General features: G+C 44.2%; 1 protein-coding gene across 7 annotated transcripts in view; it reads right to left on the reverse strand.

The window, feature by feature from the left end:
* The window catches only part of ROCK2 (Rho associated coiled-coil containing protein kinase 2), a 358,167-nt gene that overhangs the window by 205,579 nt on the left and 135,047 nt on the right, over positions 1–17,541 (reverse strand). For 6 of the 7 annotated variants that reach the window (XR_004538687.1, XM_033936145.1, XM_033936150.1 and 3 more), the window contains one exon: positions 7,834–7,971. Coding sequence is in view for 6 of the 7 variants with exons in the window: in XM_033936145.1 (XP_033792036.1) it covers positions 7,834–7,971 (138 nt within the window). In the remaining variant the exon portion in view is untranslated. Of the gene's footprint in view, positions 1–7,833; positions 7,972–14,238; positions 14,302–17,541 lie in introns of all 7 variants that reach the window. The other variant, XM_033936149.1, reaches the window with a different exon arrangement.

Below are 17,541 nucleotides of genomic sequence, written 5' to 3' on the forward strand. Positions count from 1 at the left end.
CAATTCTTATGTTCTTATCTCCTCCTGCGCTAGGTCCTTGAATAATCTCATCATGGCCTATAATTATATCATTGTGTAATCTTTCTTTCTATGCAGTGTACATTAAATACACACAATCAAGAACAAATGAAAATTTTTTTTTTACAAAGACATGGTGCCTAAAATTCCATTATTGTGATCTCTTATTATACATGGTGAAATGATTTTTAACCTTCTAAAACCATGTTATACCTTTTCTTTTAACAGATCTTATCCTATATAATAAAACCCTAGCTGCGCATGCGCACTCAACCTGCGTGCTTCCGTGATCTCTGATCTGTGATCAGTAGGTCTGTGGCAGCAGGAGTGCGCATGCATCGCTCCCTCTCTCCGTGGCTGCCAGCGCTGGACTTTGTGCTCTCCACCTCCTCAAGCAAGATTAAAAGCCGTGGTGTGGGCTCCTCTCACGAGCTGCACCAGCGTCAGGGATCATGAGAGGCGGGCGGCACTTTTAAACTTAAAAGAAAAACTGTGTGCTTGAATTTCAGGTGGTCTGATTATAAGGGAGCTCTGGGCAGCTTGCATTCCAGTGGCAGCAACTTAGAATTTGTTGTAGTGGTGGAGAGCAGTGCCGACAAACCTCTTAGCTCCAGCAGCATAGGCAGCACTTTAAACACGCTGCTTCGCGCCCTTCTACTGCAGATTTCCTTTGCCGCGTCTCTGATGACATCATCGGAGACAGACGAGGCAGAGGAAATTGGCAGTAGAAGGCCACGAAGCAGCGTGTTTAAAGTGCTGCCTACGCTGCTGGAGCTGGGAGGTTTGTCGGCGGTGGGAGGGTCGGATGGGAGGGTCAGGAGCAGGCCAGTTCGAGCAGGACTACGCAGTAAAAGAAGGGGGAGGGGCTGAACAGAGCAGGCCAGATCACGGTAAGAGAAGGGAAAGGGGGGTGGGGGAAAATGCTGCTACTGCTGCACAGGGACCTGGAGGGGAAGGGAAATACCGCTGCTGCTTCTGCACAGGAAAGGGGGGAGGGTTAGGAGGGAAATGCTGTTGCTGCTGCACAGGGAAATGGGAAAAAATGGCAGACAGAGGGAGGGAGGAAGACAGAAAGAAAGAAAGACACAGGGGCAGGGAGAGGGACAGAAAGACAGACAAGAGAAAGGGGGCCAGGGAGAGAGAGAGAGTCAGCGGGAGGGAGACAGACAGACATATATTCTAGCACCCGTTAATGTAACGGGCTTAATGACTAGTCTTTTAATAAAGCAAAAGTTTGATGAAATAAATCTGCTTTCTCCTCTTACAGCGTGATAAGATATTAGGCACTTTCATGGAATTTCCAAGTGAAATACTTAAACAGGTCCCACTACAGAAAACATTCAATCACACATCTTTACTAAGCTAACCATTTTCAAAAAGGACCCTTGCAATTGCCCCCGATTCTCAGATGTTAAAGTCCTAATATATATAGAAAAATATAGATATAGATTTTTTTTTAAAAAATTTATTTAAAATTATTTGTAACCCGCCTATCCACAAATCTAGGCGAGGAACAAAAATTAATTACACAATAAAACCAAACAAATCAGCATTACAAGCAGAATATAAAAATAAAAATTCAAACATTCTCAAAACTTGCACCAAAAAACACACTCACACAGCAAAGTCTTCACCCTTTTCTAAAATGCAGAAGCACATTAGTTTAGCATAAATATAAAGGAAGAGCATTCCAAAGCATTGGACCCTGAACAGAAAGCATTAAACCATTTCCGGGAACGACAATGTCTAAGAGAGGACATGGTGGTTTATCTGGGCAACCTGTGGGAGCCGTTATTAATTGCGCTGATAATACAGGTGCCAAGAACTTCACTCTGTGAAGGGAATCAAAGAACGCTTGAACAGACTGCCAGCTGCTGGAGTGGGTAACATGGTTATGGCCACAGTGAAGAAAGGAAAGCCTGAGCTCCAGAAAAAAGTACATTCAGCGGTGGTAATATGACAGTGGAAATCATATCAGAGAAAAGATGGAGTGTTCTTATACTTTGAGGACAATGCAGGGGTTATTGTGAATAACAAAGGTGAAATGAAAGGCTCTGAAATCACAGGTTCTGTGGCAAAAAATGTGCAGACTTATGGCCCAGGATTGCATCCAGTGCTGGCAGCATTGCCTAAACCTCTTCCACGGTATAGGGAAGCCTGCAAAGCTGGTGGCAATTTGCTGATTGGAATTGTCACTGAAGTACCCTGTATGCTGGATTGGGGACAGGGAAGAATGCTGCCTGAGGGGAGTGAGGTTACAGAGGTGAGAAAGATGCTGCCTGGAGTACCAAACTCTTTGGATCTGTCTTTGGATGCAGGTGCTGCCTTGAGGATCCCCTTCAGTGGCCGTCTTTTCAAGGGCCGGATTCTTGTCGGTATAGGTTGAGATGACCTCGGAAGTGGTGAACACCACCCTACGCTGCTCCCCATGAGCCAGTTTTTCTGGGCATCAGGAGGGGATCATAGTTCTCTTTGTTCCTCCTGCAGGTATCGAGGATATTCAAGTTTTCCTCCTAGAGGCATTCCCAGGGCTATGCCTCTGTTATCATGGTTCAGATTCCAGGCGTCCTTAGGTTCCTGTGCAGTGGCAATGCCAAGCACAAAAAAAGAAAGCAGCATCGATGTAGCCTGGGGCAGGAGTGGCTTCCTCACTTGCACTTCAACTGTTATGTCAGAAGTGGACTCGACTTTTTCAACCGACACTTGATTAGTCCTCCTTTGCCTGCCCCCAAGCCGGGGGTTTCTGGACTACGGCAAGTCAACAGCAAGATCCCAGGGTCTGCGATATTCTGCAGCACCTCTTAGTCTTCGGGATGCTTGAACCTGTTCTAGTTCTTCCTTGTGCCAGAAGGGCTCAAACATTTGGAGACATATTCTGGTTCTACAATCAGTCACCCACTTCATGCATTTCCATGTTCTGCCACAGCATTTCCAGTTTGTAGTTCTTCCCCTTGGTTTTGCGACGGCTCCCGCACTTTTATCAAAGTGATTGTAGTTAAGGCGACTTTCCGCCAACAGAGGGTCCATGTCCCTTCCTGGGACAGCGGGTACTTCAGGCTCTCTCTCGTTGGGTGTACAAAGACGTGGTAAAGACAGTAGTGTCTTTGCTGCAGGCATGGGCATGTTCAGGAAGAGACATGGGGCGTTCTCCCAGTCTTTAGATTTTCTAGGGCTTCTATTTGTCTCCAGACGAGGTCATGTGTTCTCAGGGCGAGTAGACAGAACCTTCATCAACAGATTAGAATTCTCTTGGATTGTCCGTCTCTCTTTGGTTTTATCTGCAGGTTCTGGGGTCTCAGGCAGCCTCCTTGGAGGCGATCCCCTGGACTAGAGCCACCATGCACCCTTGATGGGAGTCCCTCCTCTCTTGATGATCGCCGCTGAGCTTTTCTCCCTTTAGAGGCCGCTCTCCTGGACGGAGCCAGATAGAAGCTGGTGGCTTCAGAGTGGCTCTCGGCCAGGGCTGGCTTCTTCGGATTTCCGAGTGGATAACTCTTAGCACGGATGCCAATCTGTTGGATTGCAGGCTCATTGTGGGGTCTGCTCCATTCAGGGGTAGTGGACTCCTGGTCCGCAATGTCAGTTGACTTTTCGTCTGGAGCTTCGGAAATTCAGCTAGTGCTACTCTCTCTCTCTAGCCCCTTCAGAAAGATATGCAGTGCAAGTTTTCTCCGAAGCCACAGCGATGGCATATGTATTTCACGAGGGAGCTCTAGTCTCTCTCTCTCTTGGACCAGAAAGATCTGCGATCTACTGGGTGGAAGAGCTTCTTCTGTCTTTCTTGGCGTCCCATGGGGCTGGTGCCGACAATGTTCCGACAGTTTTCCTCAGCCGACAGTTCCTGGTCTCGGAGCATGCTCCTCTTGCTGGAGCCATTCCATCTGCTCTTACAAGAGCTTGGATTAGCCCCGGTGGGTCTTGTTGGCTTTGGCAGAGATCTCGAAGGCCGAGAGCCTTTTCAGTCAACAAATAGCGTGGAAGCTAGGGCCGGTTGCCTTGGTTTGGCCCTGGCTGGCTCACGGGTTCTTATATGATGTTCCCTCCAAGGCATCTGGTTGGTTGGGTCATCTGCCAAGCAGCAATACATCCCATTTTGTGTCTTTAGTGGTCCAGATTGGCCTTGCTGCCCATGTTATGCGGTTCTTGTACGTCTTTAGCAGGATGTGAAGCTCCAGTTCCCTTTTCATCGATATCTTCTCCATCGGGGGGCTGGTGTCCATGGAGAATTCTTGGTGTTTAGTCTTATGGCATGGCTCTTGAGTGCTTAACATTGAAGATGAGCGGTTATTTGGAGTTAGTTATCTCAATTCTTCTACGCTTGAAGTAACCTCTACTTTGGCTTCTTCTGCCAAAGCCTGGTAAGCTTTTCTCCCAAGGGGGGCTAGGAATTAGGTGGAGCTAGAGCAAGCTCCCAGTTAGGTAAGTCCTGGTTTTCCTTCAGGAGGGTTTAGTCAGAAAGCTGGCAGTGGCTTCCCTGAAAGTTCAGGTTGCAGGCTTTACGTGTTTTCAAGCGCATAGAAGAGCTAGTTCGCTTACTGCTCTTTCAGATCTGACCAGGTGTATGATGGGGATGCTTGTGTCTTCCTTTCCTTTCGTGGACTCTTGACATCATTTTACAGGGCCTTGAGGAGGCTCCCTTTGAACCACTATAGGATGTATTTCTTCTGGTCCTGACATTCACAATAGTTTTTCTGGTCACCATTGTCTTAGCACGGTGCATTTTAGAGTTTCTGCTATTTCGTGCAGAGAACATTTTTTCCTCTGTACTGTACCTTCCTTCTTATTGACACTGGCCTCGGCTCTCCAAATCAATCAGGAGGTTATATTGCCTGCATTTCAAATGAGATCATAAAGGTTGCCTGGCACCGCAACCACACCAACCCATGCCAGTGGAGGACAGACATGCACCTACACAGAGGATGCATTGTACAGGCCGGAACGATAGGCACTCATCATAAATGAAGTGGCCCCCATCACTCAGGTACCTGAGGATGCTAGAAAACAATACTTTGTATCATAACAGCCTCCTGCAATCCTGAGAGTCCTGAACTTCACCCCACCTCACTAGGGAGGGCTGCGCACTGGAATGCCTGCGCCATGGCAGAATCTACCTCAGGCTATTCAGACCTGCCAAAAAGCAGGATTCAGGTGATAAAGTATAGACTTAGCTTTAGCAGATTGGAAAAAGCAGTCCGGGGATCATATTGTTCTGAAACCAGACCCAGGAGCTGTGGATGGAATGAAAAAGGCACAGGAGAATGAACCAGGACTGAAGCCTGGAAAGTGGAAAATTCAAATGGAGTTCTTTCAGACAGCTCTAGCTTCGGCTCAAGAAGAAGCCACATTCCTGGTAGAATGTGCCTTGACAGAAACAGGAGACTGTTTCCCAGAAAGAATATAGGCTGATGAAATAGCCCTACAGATCCATCTGGAAATCGTGGCCTTGGAAGCGGGAGCACCCCACTTAACAGAATGAATCAGCACAAACAAATGGTCAGACACACAAAATTCGTCAGGTAGCAAAAAAACACTGCGCACATCGAGTTTCTTTAAAAGGTGATCTTGTGTTCTGGCAAACACACTTCCTGATCAACATGGAAAGCCGAAATCACTTTCAGCACAAAGGAAGGAATCGTACATAGGGAAATCCCAGTCTGCAGATGCACAGGAACTGTTCCCTACAAGAAAGAGTCTGGAGTTCAGAGACCCACTGTGCTAAGGTAATAGCGACCAGAAACACAGTCTTGAGCATTAAATCCAAGAGGAAAGTATCCCGAAGAGGCTCAAAGGAATTCTTGGTGAGGCAAACACACTCAGAGACGGGCGGAAGTGAGAAGACGTAGCCGGCACCCTGTGAGACACTGATGAGTCTCCTAAAGATGCCCAACAGCCTGCGCTTGAACCTTTGTTCGGCAGAAGGAGAAAGATGTGGATGGCCCCGAGCTCTTGTGAAGCAAATGCAGGCTAGCTGACAGATACCACCAGGGACTGGCCTGTCAGCTACAGACCGAAGTTTGTGTGATATCAATGCAGGCAGAGCTTAAGAATCGCTCCAAGCACAAGAAACTCCAAGAAAAGGGTCAAAAAACACCAAATAAAATGGACAGCAAAACAAACACACTCCTGCTGGCATGCATGCAAGGAGCCAAGTGAAGTACAGCAGAGGCACAGAGAAAAAAATCCGGAGTGGATTCCTTCTGCAGATGGCATGCAACCACAACCCATCGGTCTCACCTATTGCACTGGAATGTGAATTATGCCTTCTATACAACTTGCAAGTAGAGGTGAATAACCCACTGGTTTAAGACTCATATGCCTTTTGCACTAGAAGTACAGTATTAGCAGATAATTAATTTATGTACTTGGAAACACAGTAATGGGCAGGCCACAAGAAATAATACACGGTAATCTACAATTATTGTTACAATACATTTAAAAAAGTCCTAAAAGTAGCCTTATACAGGTACCTAGAAGAAAATCTCCTCTCCATGGAACATACAACCTAGTCAACAGATGTACACCAAGGACAAAAGTCAATCTTATACACCAGAAATCTTTACATTCTAAAGTTTAAAGGACAGAACAGAGGGTCTTGTGTAGGACCAGGGAAGGGATACCAGTAGTTAAGGTGAATTTCAGATAAATATGGCACCTTTACTGTACGCAGAATGTTTGCTAGGATTGTCTTTCACTCTCTTCTCCTTCACATATTAATAGACGGTTAGGTTGTAGAAAAATTTGTAATGGAATAAACCTTAGTCTGATCAGTGTTCATGTCGTCTGCTACTCAGGTTTACTGGACAGGGAAAGCTACTGGATTTATTCACATTGCTTTATGGTAAAAATAAATATGATCATGTTATTCCATTGCTGAGGACATTGCACTGGCTTCCGATATATTGGAGGGTTCAGTTTTACGTGTGTAAATGTGATTTTTAAGAGTTTATATGGGATATTTTTCCCATTATTTCCTCTTTTAATTCTTATTGTCTTCAGTCTATGAGGAACATACAATTTAAATTAATTTAAATTAATATTCCACTCCATTAAAGGGATTCAAACTTTAGGTAGGCTTTCACATTCTTTGGCATTTACTATGGTGAAAATCTGAAATGATCTTCCTTCAGTTATTAGAACTCTCTCTTCATTGACTTGCGTTAGAAAAACCTTGAAAACGTATCTGTTTACAAAATATCTTATTGATAACTGATAGAACCCTCTAGTTCAGTGGTTCCCAACCCTGTCCTGGAGGACCACCAGGCCAATCGGGTTTTCAGGCTAGCCCTAATGAATATTTATGAGAGGAATTTGCATATAAAGGAAGTGAGAGGCATGCAAATCTGCTCCATGCATATTCATTAGGGCTATCCTGAAAACCCTATTGGCCTGGTGGTCCTCCAGGACAGGGTTGGGAACCACTGCCCTAGTTGACAACTGTATGTTGACATTCACCAATTCTCCCTTTTCTATTATTGTTTATCAATGTTCTTAAGATTACATTTTGTTAACCGGTTCAAGTCCCTCTGGAAATGACCCGTTATATAAGACTAAAGATTAGATTAGATTAGGGAGAGTTTTCCATAAGCAATAATCAACATGAAATAGCTCTATGTCAAACTGCATAGCATTATAACAGGTCACTGTGTCCCTAGGTTCTATACGTATAGGAGGATATGTGAAGAAGACTGGAAAGATGCTAGAACTAAATGGAAAGAGTAAGGGCCAGAGGACTTCAACTGCAACAAAAACAATAAACATACATGAAAATCTAAATTTTGTACAAGTGTGTTCTTGGAAACTTGAAATACTACTTACTTGAACCACCCAGGGACTATTAGCAAAGGCCATAATATCCCTCTCTTCCCAGAAAAAGGCTGAATCCGATCTTTTGATCATTTCAAATTTACTAAGCAGCTTCATAGCATACACTTTTTGTGATACTTTATGTCGAACCTGTTGTTTTAAAAAGCAAAAGAAAAACAATCAGCTGAAAATGCATGACCAATAAATTTGTGTTCTATACTTTGGATTAATTATATCCACATCTTTCCGATTCCATTTATTTAGGGTAGTAAACAATTCCCAAAAAAGAAGAGAACATATCAACAAACTAGTTTTGTATTCTTAAAGAATGTCAGTCATCATATTATATCTGACATGATTACTCTTCTATCAAATAGTAGACATTTTCCAGAAACAGTATTGTTATTTTTTTGTCTAATAAATTTTAAAATGACAAAATTCATTCTTAATAGATATGTCACACAAGAGAAAAGCATAAGCAACAAAATCAGATGATGCTATACAGTTAATGGCAAATCCATATAGTCAAAGATGGAACAATTTTCCATGAAAATTAAAAATTATTGAGAACTGACTAAGGGGGACACGTAGGAGGCAGCTCTTGAACCTACCTCCCGAAACTTTATTAACACACTCCTTTTTCCTGGTCTGTGATATGAGGAAAAGAGTCCTCAGAGTCTGGGAAAGCCCTGGTGTTAAGGCAGATGATGTTAGATGGTTTTGGAGCTCCACACGCTCCAAGTATGTTTCCTGCTACAGTGGCTACGGTCATTGTAGAGGTTGAGAGAAGTATAAATGGTGTTTCCCTAAGCACCTATCAACGTACAGCCACCTCCTCTCCCCCGCGACCTGAAGTGTTAGCGCTGGAAGAGAAGGATGCAACGGCGAGCCATGAATGCTGGTCCTGTTCATGCAACGTGAGGGGGCTCCCTGGTGGCCTTATCCTTGCCAGTGTTGGACAGAGGAGAAGACTACAGGCTACCAGACGAGAGTGTTGATCTGCTTCCATTGGTGTCACGAGGGATGAAGAAACCTGCTGTGATTACACTAGAGATGATCTGGGAAGCTGTCCAGGAAGGTAATATATTTATTATAACTCTTTTGAATAAGACTTGGATAAAGTTAATCCAAATGCATGCATATTTGCTGCCCAAGTTCAGGATGTTACTAGCCAGTCTAAATGCTTTCAGGAGATAAAAGGATCAGACTCCAAGTTACAAGAAATTTAATTTAATATGATTAAAGATAGAAAATCCATGAGTCAGAAAGTGGAATACCTGGAAAACCAATTAAAGAAAAATAATTTAAGACTCTTGAATTTCCCCAAGTCGCCTCTGCTTGCTCCAATGAAGATATTTAAGAAATATTTGAGAGATTCTGGGAATATCTGAAGAGACTATGCCACCTATAGTATGGATTCAATATTTAACTGTAACAAAGAATGCAGGGGGATTTTCAAGATGGAGGAACCCAGAAGGCCATGGACTTAACCCAATTTTTGAAATCATCATTGGAGTTAGTTACTCAAAGGCTGACAATGGTGGCTACGTTTGCTCTGGAAATGGACCAAAATAATGTGGTAGATCAGTTTCTATGTCAAGTTATTAGTTTATTTCCTGATTTTTCTAAAGTAAAGCAGAAAAGGAGACAGTAGTTCTTGATTCATAAACGTAGAATAATGTACCTTGGTGTTAGCTTTATTAAAGTTCCCTTGTAACTGTGTGGTTATGTCTGAGGGTAAATCTTACCGGTATATGTTTCTTGATCTCAGACATCTTAAATTTTTGAAATTGAATGAGGCAGGTAGAATTCTTGGAAAAATTTCTTCTCAGAGTGGCAATACTGCTTAAACACTGGCTGTAGGAACTTCCTTGGTTTTCTTTACCCTTATTGTTTCTTTTTAGAAATTTTCCTGCTTGTCTCCCCTTATGTCTGTGGACAAATAATTTGTTAGTTTTCTTGGAAGCAGTCTTTCTGGCTATATTTGTTTGGTTTTTCTTAAATCACTAATATTTTGTGACGAAAGGAACAACTCGGCGGCAATAAGGTTCCGCTCTGAGCAGCCCTGCGTACAGGAAGCTTCTGTTCCAACAGGCTGGTATGCCCACCCCGGAAGGTTCAAAGGGGCCAACCCAGGAGTCGCACTCACAGGTTTGGTTGGTTTTTTTTGGTTTTTTTTTTGGGGGGGGTTTCCGTCCACCACTGGAAGGGTGCGAAGGGTAGGGGGGTGTCTGTTGGACCAGCGAGAGGGAGGGGGGCTGCTGGACTCATGAAGGGGGGAGGGAGGGGTTTTTTTTTGTCATCCATCATCAGGAGGGAGGGTTTGAGGGGGGCTGCTGGACTCACGAAGAGGGGGAGTTGCTGCTGCAGCACCTGTGAAGGGGGAGGAAGTTGTTTGGGCTGCTGGATATTGACCAGCTGGAGCTGCCCACCATTAAGTGCAAGACCTTGGTTCAATTCCAAGGTCAGGATTATTCTTGGGAGCAGCATCATTTACAGACACCTGTGAGATAGTTCAATCATTATGTAATGCCACCATCTAGTTGTCAAACTATGGGACCAGAGTTGTAGAGTCTCAGAGAGACCAAGCAGCAAAAATAGACAACCAAATCGCCAACCTTCCGATAACGACCCCAGATTACAAAATTTTCAGAAAAGAAATAAAAACTATACTTTTCAAAAAATCCCTGAAAAAGTCCTAACCTCTCAAGCTTCCTTCTTTCATCCCTCTAACCCCCCGAGCCCCCAAATCAACCTGCTCTACTCTTTTTTTCCCCAAAAAAGGACCAGAAATCTTTTTGTAAAATACCCTCTTTAATTCTTTTGTAATCCGCCTTGAACCGCAAGGTAATGGCGGAATAGAAATCCCTAATGTAATGTAAAATTAATACATGACTCTAGCTGAAGAGTCACATACCCCACACGGTAAACACTAGGAACAGAAACAGGTATAGTGTAGCTGCATGAAAACTGTTTTTTACTGGGTATCCCAAAGGGAGACATCCTATCATCACTACCTTTTTGTTCCAGCTGAAGAGTGTCACTGCAATGGCTGAGCTCAGCTATTTTTCTTTGCAGCTGTTATACGGCAGATTTTCACTCTCATAACAGCCTGTAGTGTCTGTTAACATGTTATTCCACCCTGGTTGTGTTCCTTTGAAGCTTACCATTGACTGCCGCTGCACCCCAGAAAATGCCCCCCTCCCCAAATCTACCTGCAGATCCCAGAACATCTACTGCCACACTCAGCATCATCCTCACTTCACTGCTTATATCATCCAGCCCATCTTACTTACATTTGCCTTCATCCTTTCAGCACCAACAACAAGCTCACTATCACTGCTCCTTTGGTGCTTTCTTCCCCCCAACTCCATTATACTCCCATCTCTATCATAATGTCAGTCAGATTGAGGCACTCTTCATTCCTGTGTTCATGCACATTATGCCTTATTGCTTAGCTTTGACTGACAAGTGTCTAATTTCTCTGCTGCTTCCCCAGTACCTCATTCTCATGACTTCTGCTGCTGCCTGAACTACTACTTCTACTGCCACCCAAAACACATTCTACTGTATACTATTTAAAACTATAAATGGAGACAGCCCAACCTACCTAAACGACCGCCTCATCCAAACTACCTCTACCAGGCATAGAAAAACACACACCCCATTCACTTACCCCCCAATCAAAGAAGTAAAACGGAAAAAACTATACAACGGACTACTGGCCACTCAGGCAGCGAAGATAGACAACCAAGTCTCCAACCTATTGACAACATCCCCAGACTACAAGATGTTCAGAAAGGAAATAAAAACTATACTCTTCAAGAAATCCCTTAATAAAGCTTAATACCATGATAAAGCTTAACCCCCCTCTTACCATCCCCTCCCTAACCCCAGATCCTACTTTTCCCTCTCTTGGAAACCTTCTCTGATCTAACGTTGTAACCCTTCTTCCATAACTCTTTTTGTAATCCGCTTTGAACCGAAAGGTAATGGCGGAATAGAAATCTGTAATGTAATCTCTCTGTCCTATCTTAGGGTATGCCAAATTTATGTCATATTCTGATTTTTACTGCCTTCTAATCAACACTGCCAGTCTACTCCAGCTGACATTCTTATTGGTTTCTGCTTCTTCCTGTACCTCCATTTCTTATACCATCTTTACATTCTCCACACTTAACACCCTCTCTGACCCACCACAAAACTCTCACCTATCTCACACATTCACCCAACACTCATTTACCCACTACTCACCTCAACAGGGGTGAGAATACATCTGAATATTTTGTGGGAAGGGGAAATGAAGAATGGATGGATGGGTGGTTTGGCATGGGGAAATGAAGAGAAGGGGGGGGACTGTGCGCTTGGGTCAGGATGGGAAGGAGGGGGAAGGAAGTATATGTGCCCAAAAGAGCTTGAACAATTACATCAGACAATGAGAAACAGAGAAAGACAGTGAGACTGACTGTTGGCAATGAAGCTTGATTGCCAAAAGCATCACAGTGGATTCGTATTACAGCCTTCACCAGGCAACTGCACTGGCTACCCATCCCTTCATGAATAACCTTCAAAATTTTATGCATCATTCACCGCATAATTTACAGAAACTCCACGGCTCCTCTCATCCAGCTCTTCTTCAAAGCATAGTCTACTTCCCGCAGAACCCTCAACAGAATACTTCTAAATTTCCCTTCTACAATAAATCTTCAATACAAACATGTTTTCCACTACATGTTCACCTTTCTAGGAGTAAAAACTTGGAATGACCCTACAGAAATGACCAGAACAGAAACTAATCACACCATATTCTGGAAGAAACTGAAAACTCATCTATTTGACACTTAATCGCCATACCCTCTCCTTCCCCTCCACACACCGCCCCTCCTTCCTACCTCTTCTCTTCTCCCTTTCCACTCCTCCTCCCTTCTCCATCTCTGCCCATCTCTATAAGTCGCCTTGAGCCTGCCTAGGTACGAGCGACGCAGAAATAGAAGATTAGATTAGATACAGTGGGTTGGTTACTCTTTTTCCCGGGACTAGGGGCTAGATGCACTAAACACAGTCGGTAAGACCATGTGGATCGCTGTAGGCTGATTCTGAAACAGTGATCGAAGCTCAAAAAAGTCTGCATGCAAATGATTTTCGTGGAGGTTCGCTGTAATCTCCGTTCGATCCTGTCCAATTGATCGCTGTGACAGCAACTCTTACATATGTGCAGAATAGTCCAATTGATACAGCGACAATGTACGCATGCGCCAGATTTGTTACATCAGACTCCTCCGTGGCAGCTGGTCCTTCCTCCTTTGATTGCCATTATTGTTTCTTCTACCTCCCAGGGAAAGGACAGCCTGCACAAATCGGAGCCTGCAAATGTCGTCCATAATGTTGTCCATAATGTTGACTGTTGGAACACAAGCACAAACATCCCATGGAGCACAAAGCACACGCAGTTAGACGCTGGTATTTCACGTGCTTTTAAATAGTATAATGAGGGCAATCCCTTGACGCTTTGTGGAGAGATAGCAGTAGACTACGCAAATGTGTGGCAAAAATGAGTATAAAGTTGTGGCCAAGCTTATACATATTTTAATCATGGGGAACAAAAATTTTAGCCTTCTTTCATTGGTCCCATCTTTTTGCTGCCCTCTTTTATATTTTAGGCTGTTATCGGGTATGCATTAGATGCACCCTCAACACACGTGCACACAACACACATATAATGCATGTACAAGTCCCTGCTATTGTAAAAACTGTATTTATGGTATCAATGTTATAAATATTATATTAGTTTCAGGATTGAACTATCAGTAAGACATGTAAGCAGCTGGTCTTGACCAGTCGCTTTTTTTTTGTGCATCGCAAAGCGATGTTAAGAGCATCAATCGCTCGGCCAGTTTACATGACATTTCAATATTAATGATCTTATTTACATGGCCGGATTGGAGAATGAGCGATGGTGCAGAAAAAGACATGGCGAGTCATTTTTTGCATCGGAGTCAGCAAATCCGATCGTAACTAAACCAGTCATAACCGGTTTAGTGATGATTGTTAGACTTTAGTGCATCTGGGCCTAGGTGACGATCGCTATGCAGCACATAGCACATGATCTCAAAGTAACCCGTGGTAACTTCGTGATGACAAGACCACTGAAAAAAACCCTCTATAGAGTTTATGGGTCCCATTACTGTTATAACAGTATTATCTGCATTGTAGCCTGCATTGTAAGTTTTAATATTCAATGGAATAATTTTAATAATTATATAATGATGCATTGCTACTGTACTACTAATCATTCTATCAGCGCTACACAATGTACTTAGTGCTTTACACATTATATGTCAGTACTTTCTCTGTCCCTAGTAGGCTCACATGCATTCTATTGACTAATCGCATAGGAAGGAAAAATTATGTTCTTACCTGTTAATTTTCTTTCCCTTAGATGCAGCAGATGAATCCAGAGACCAATGGGATAGCTCACATCTACCAGCAGGCGGAGATAGAGAAACTGATTAGCAGGTGGTCCTATTGGCTGGCACTCCTCCTGTTTATTCAGTATAGCTCCTTGCCCAAGCATCCGTAACCATCAATAGGCATAGCATGTAAAAAACTTCTTTCCCATAACAAATCTCAAAATGTAATAATACAGAAAACAACCTGCCATAATAACAAACTGCGAAAGTTGCAAAAGAAAAAACCAAGAGACAATATCCAGAAAGGGTGAGGCTCTGGATTCATCTGCTGCATAATTTTTCCTTCCCTAGCAACAGCAGCAGATGAATCCAGAGACCAATGGGATGTAGCAAAACAATCCTCAATCTGGGTGGGAAGCAAACGCCGCCTCCGCAACAACTGAAGCACAAAACGCCCCTACCGCATGCGCCCCCACATCCAAGCAGAAATGTGGAGAGAAAGCACTCTCAGAAGACCAGTTAGCAGCGAGACAAATCTCCTCCAAGGAAAAATCCTCTGGGCCGAGCCCAAGAAGTAGCCATCGCTCCAGCGGAATGGTCCTGAAGTTCTTTCGCCAACCGCTTCCCTGCCAGCTAGCAAGCATAAAGAATGTCCTCCTGGACCCATCGAGCGATGGAGGCTTCGGATGCCGCCATACGTTTGAGGCGTCCTTTGAAGAATACAAAAAGGAGATATAAACAACTAAAAGTCGTTAGAAATCGAGCTCACGGATAACGCTACGTACGTATCAAAAAAATGCAGTGAATAAAAGCACTGCTCCCAATTTCTCCTCCCAGGAAGAAGGAAGGAAAAGCGAGCATGACATAAAAGAAAGGATGACACCCCCCTAGAAAGAAATAGTGGTACCATCCGAACTGATACCCCATATTTCGGAAATCAGAAATAGGAATCCCCGTTGAACAAAGCCTGCAACATAGAAAACTGCAGAGCTGAAGCCATGGCCAAAAGAAACCCCATGTTCAACGGCACAGCCCTTTAGAGTCCCAAAAGACAAGGATGAAATGAAGCCTTTGGTAAACTGAGAAGAAGTACGTGAAGATTGTACTCCAAACTGGGCTTTCTAAGAGGCGCATGAATATACCGCACTCTGTTTAGGAACTGAACTACATGAAGCTGAGAAGTAAGCGAAGAGCAATATACCTAGCCCTTGTAACCAGCCAAGAATGGCACTAGAAGCTGAAGGGAATTGAACGCTAAGCCCTCGGCAATACACCTGTGCCAAAAAGGAACTCTGGAGTGGTTCAAACGTTAAGAAGCACCCAAGAAAGGAAAAACCTCCAAAAGAAAGCAGAAGCCACAGGAGTAGCACCTGGATAAGAGAAGAAACAACCTGCTTCGCATAACCCTTACATGTCAGCCAAGATTTTTCAAAAAACTAGGTCGTAATACTAAAGTAGTACAAATATCCATGTTGATCGGACCCTAGGCGAGCAAAGCCGGAGATACCAGGAAACTTCTTAGTCCGGCTGTCGAAAGACTCATCAAATCCGCAAAGTAAGGATGGCGCTGCCAATCCAGAGATTCTACAAATACTGTGCCCGAAAAGCGAGCTCGAGATGGCAAATCCAAGCCATCATCAGTCAGCGGAAAACACTGAAAAAGAGAAGGCAGAAGTGAAAAAGGAGCCATGCAGCTACCCCCTCTAAACTCCCACTCCCTTGGCCCGCCAAAGAAGCTAGGAAGCTTAGAATTGAGAGACGAGGCCATGAGGACTAGGTCAAGGAGATCTCACGTCCATAAAAAGAGCTAGAATGCCTGAGCCACAAATCTCAATATCCAGGATGCAGAAGATCACACTATTACTAACATGCACACTTTCCAGAGCGTACACAGCGCTGTACACTGTAACATACAAGAAATGGGCCATGCTCAGATTCCGCGGAGAGAAAGTCTATCCAAACTCTTATCCTGATCCATAAAAGGATCTGCCAACAGAAGACGAAGATGAGAGGCCACCCATTGAAGCAGAACAACTTCACCTGCCAATGAGTACAACACCTACTGCCCAAGCTGTAGAAAAATACCCCCATCCTAATACTGACCAAAAGGACCCTCAGCGGCAATCCGGAAGAATGATCTGAAGCTCCAGAAAGGTAGCCTGACCCTGCTCAAGAGCAGAAGAATGAACAAGTACTGAGTCACCTCTGAAGACCAGACTCCTGGAGCTGAGGATGGAAGCCACCGAGCCCCCCAACCCGACAGCCCGGGATGGTCGGTGGTCATGAGATAATCCAGCAAAGACCGAGGCATGCCTTGAAAAGAGAAATCGTGCTGAGCCACCAAATCATACAGAGCGATGCAGGAGGAGCATACCAAATAATTGGAGCCCTGAGATACCGGGAACCACCGGAACAAAAGCGACTGCTGTAGCGTAAGAAGGGGAAAGCAAGCCGAATTCCCCAGTGGAGTCAGCAATATGGATCCCAGAAACTGTACAGAATCCCATACTCTTGGTCATGGTAAGCGAAGAAGAATACCAATCTGAGACCGAGACCCCACGCCCAAGTCTCCGGAAAGAAACACATGTCTCTCCTATATGAATAAAAACATCACCCCGATATACCTATAAATAGTACAGAGAAAAGAGCGCTGTGCAAATTTGAAGATGCACGTGTAAAGAACTGAGGAAAAGATATCACCCTTTTCGTGTAAGTCAAATGGCCCGACTGGAAGTCGTCCGAATCAAGCAGGCAGTCAAGAACAAATTAGATGAATCGCCTGGTAGCGCCAAAATGGTACCACCGCCCACACCACCTAAAACGTTCGTGAAGCCTTCGGTAGGCGAAATGGCATGTGCCAAAACTGAAAGCGCCGCTCCAAGAGAGGCAGTGCCGATTCGGAGTCCACAGAGAAAATGTAAATATACTCCCAGGTGGTCTGCAGAAATGTGTAATCCCGAGAAACTAATTCAGCAGAATGGGATCCAGCCTGCCCAATGGCCCCGTCTCGGGCACCATGCAATAAGTGGAAAAACGTCCCTTAGTTCCCGAAGAACTACAAGAACTGTCCTGAGGACCAGTAACACTGAAAAGGGAAACACCAAACATAGAGACTCCAAGAACGAACTGGAAACCTGAGGAGGATGCAAAGATGCAAGCATTCTGAAAAATCTTCACAGCCCCCTGACCTGACATTATAGCGTCTTCTCCCTCATGAGAAAGCCTGAAGAATCATTGGAAGAAGTCAAGATCCCTCAGAATGAAGTGCAGAAAGTCAGGGAATGGCAGGATGAGACTGTAGGATCTGCAA

The sequence above is a fragment of the Geotrypetes seraphini genome, chromosome 3, assembly GCF_902459505.1.
Source record: "Geotrypetes seraphini chromosome 3, aGeoSer1.1, whole genome shotgun sequence".
Taxonomy (NCBI): domain Eukaryota; kingdom Metazoa; phylum Chordata; class Amphibia; order Gymnophiona; family Dermophiidae; genus Geotrypetes; species Geotrypetes seraphini.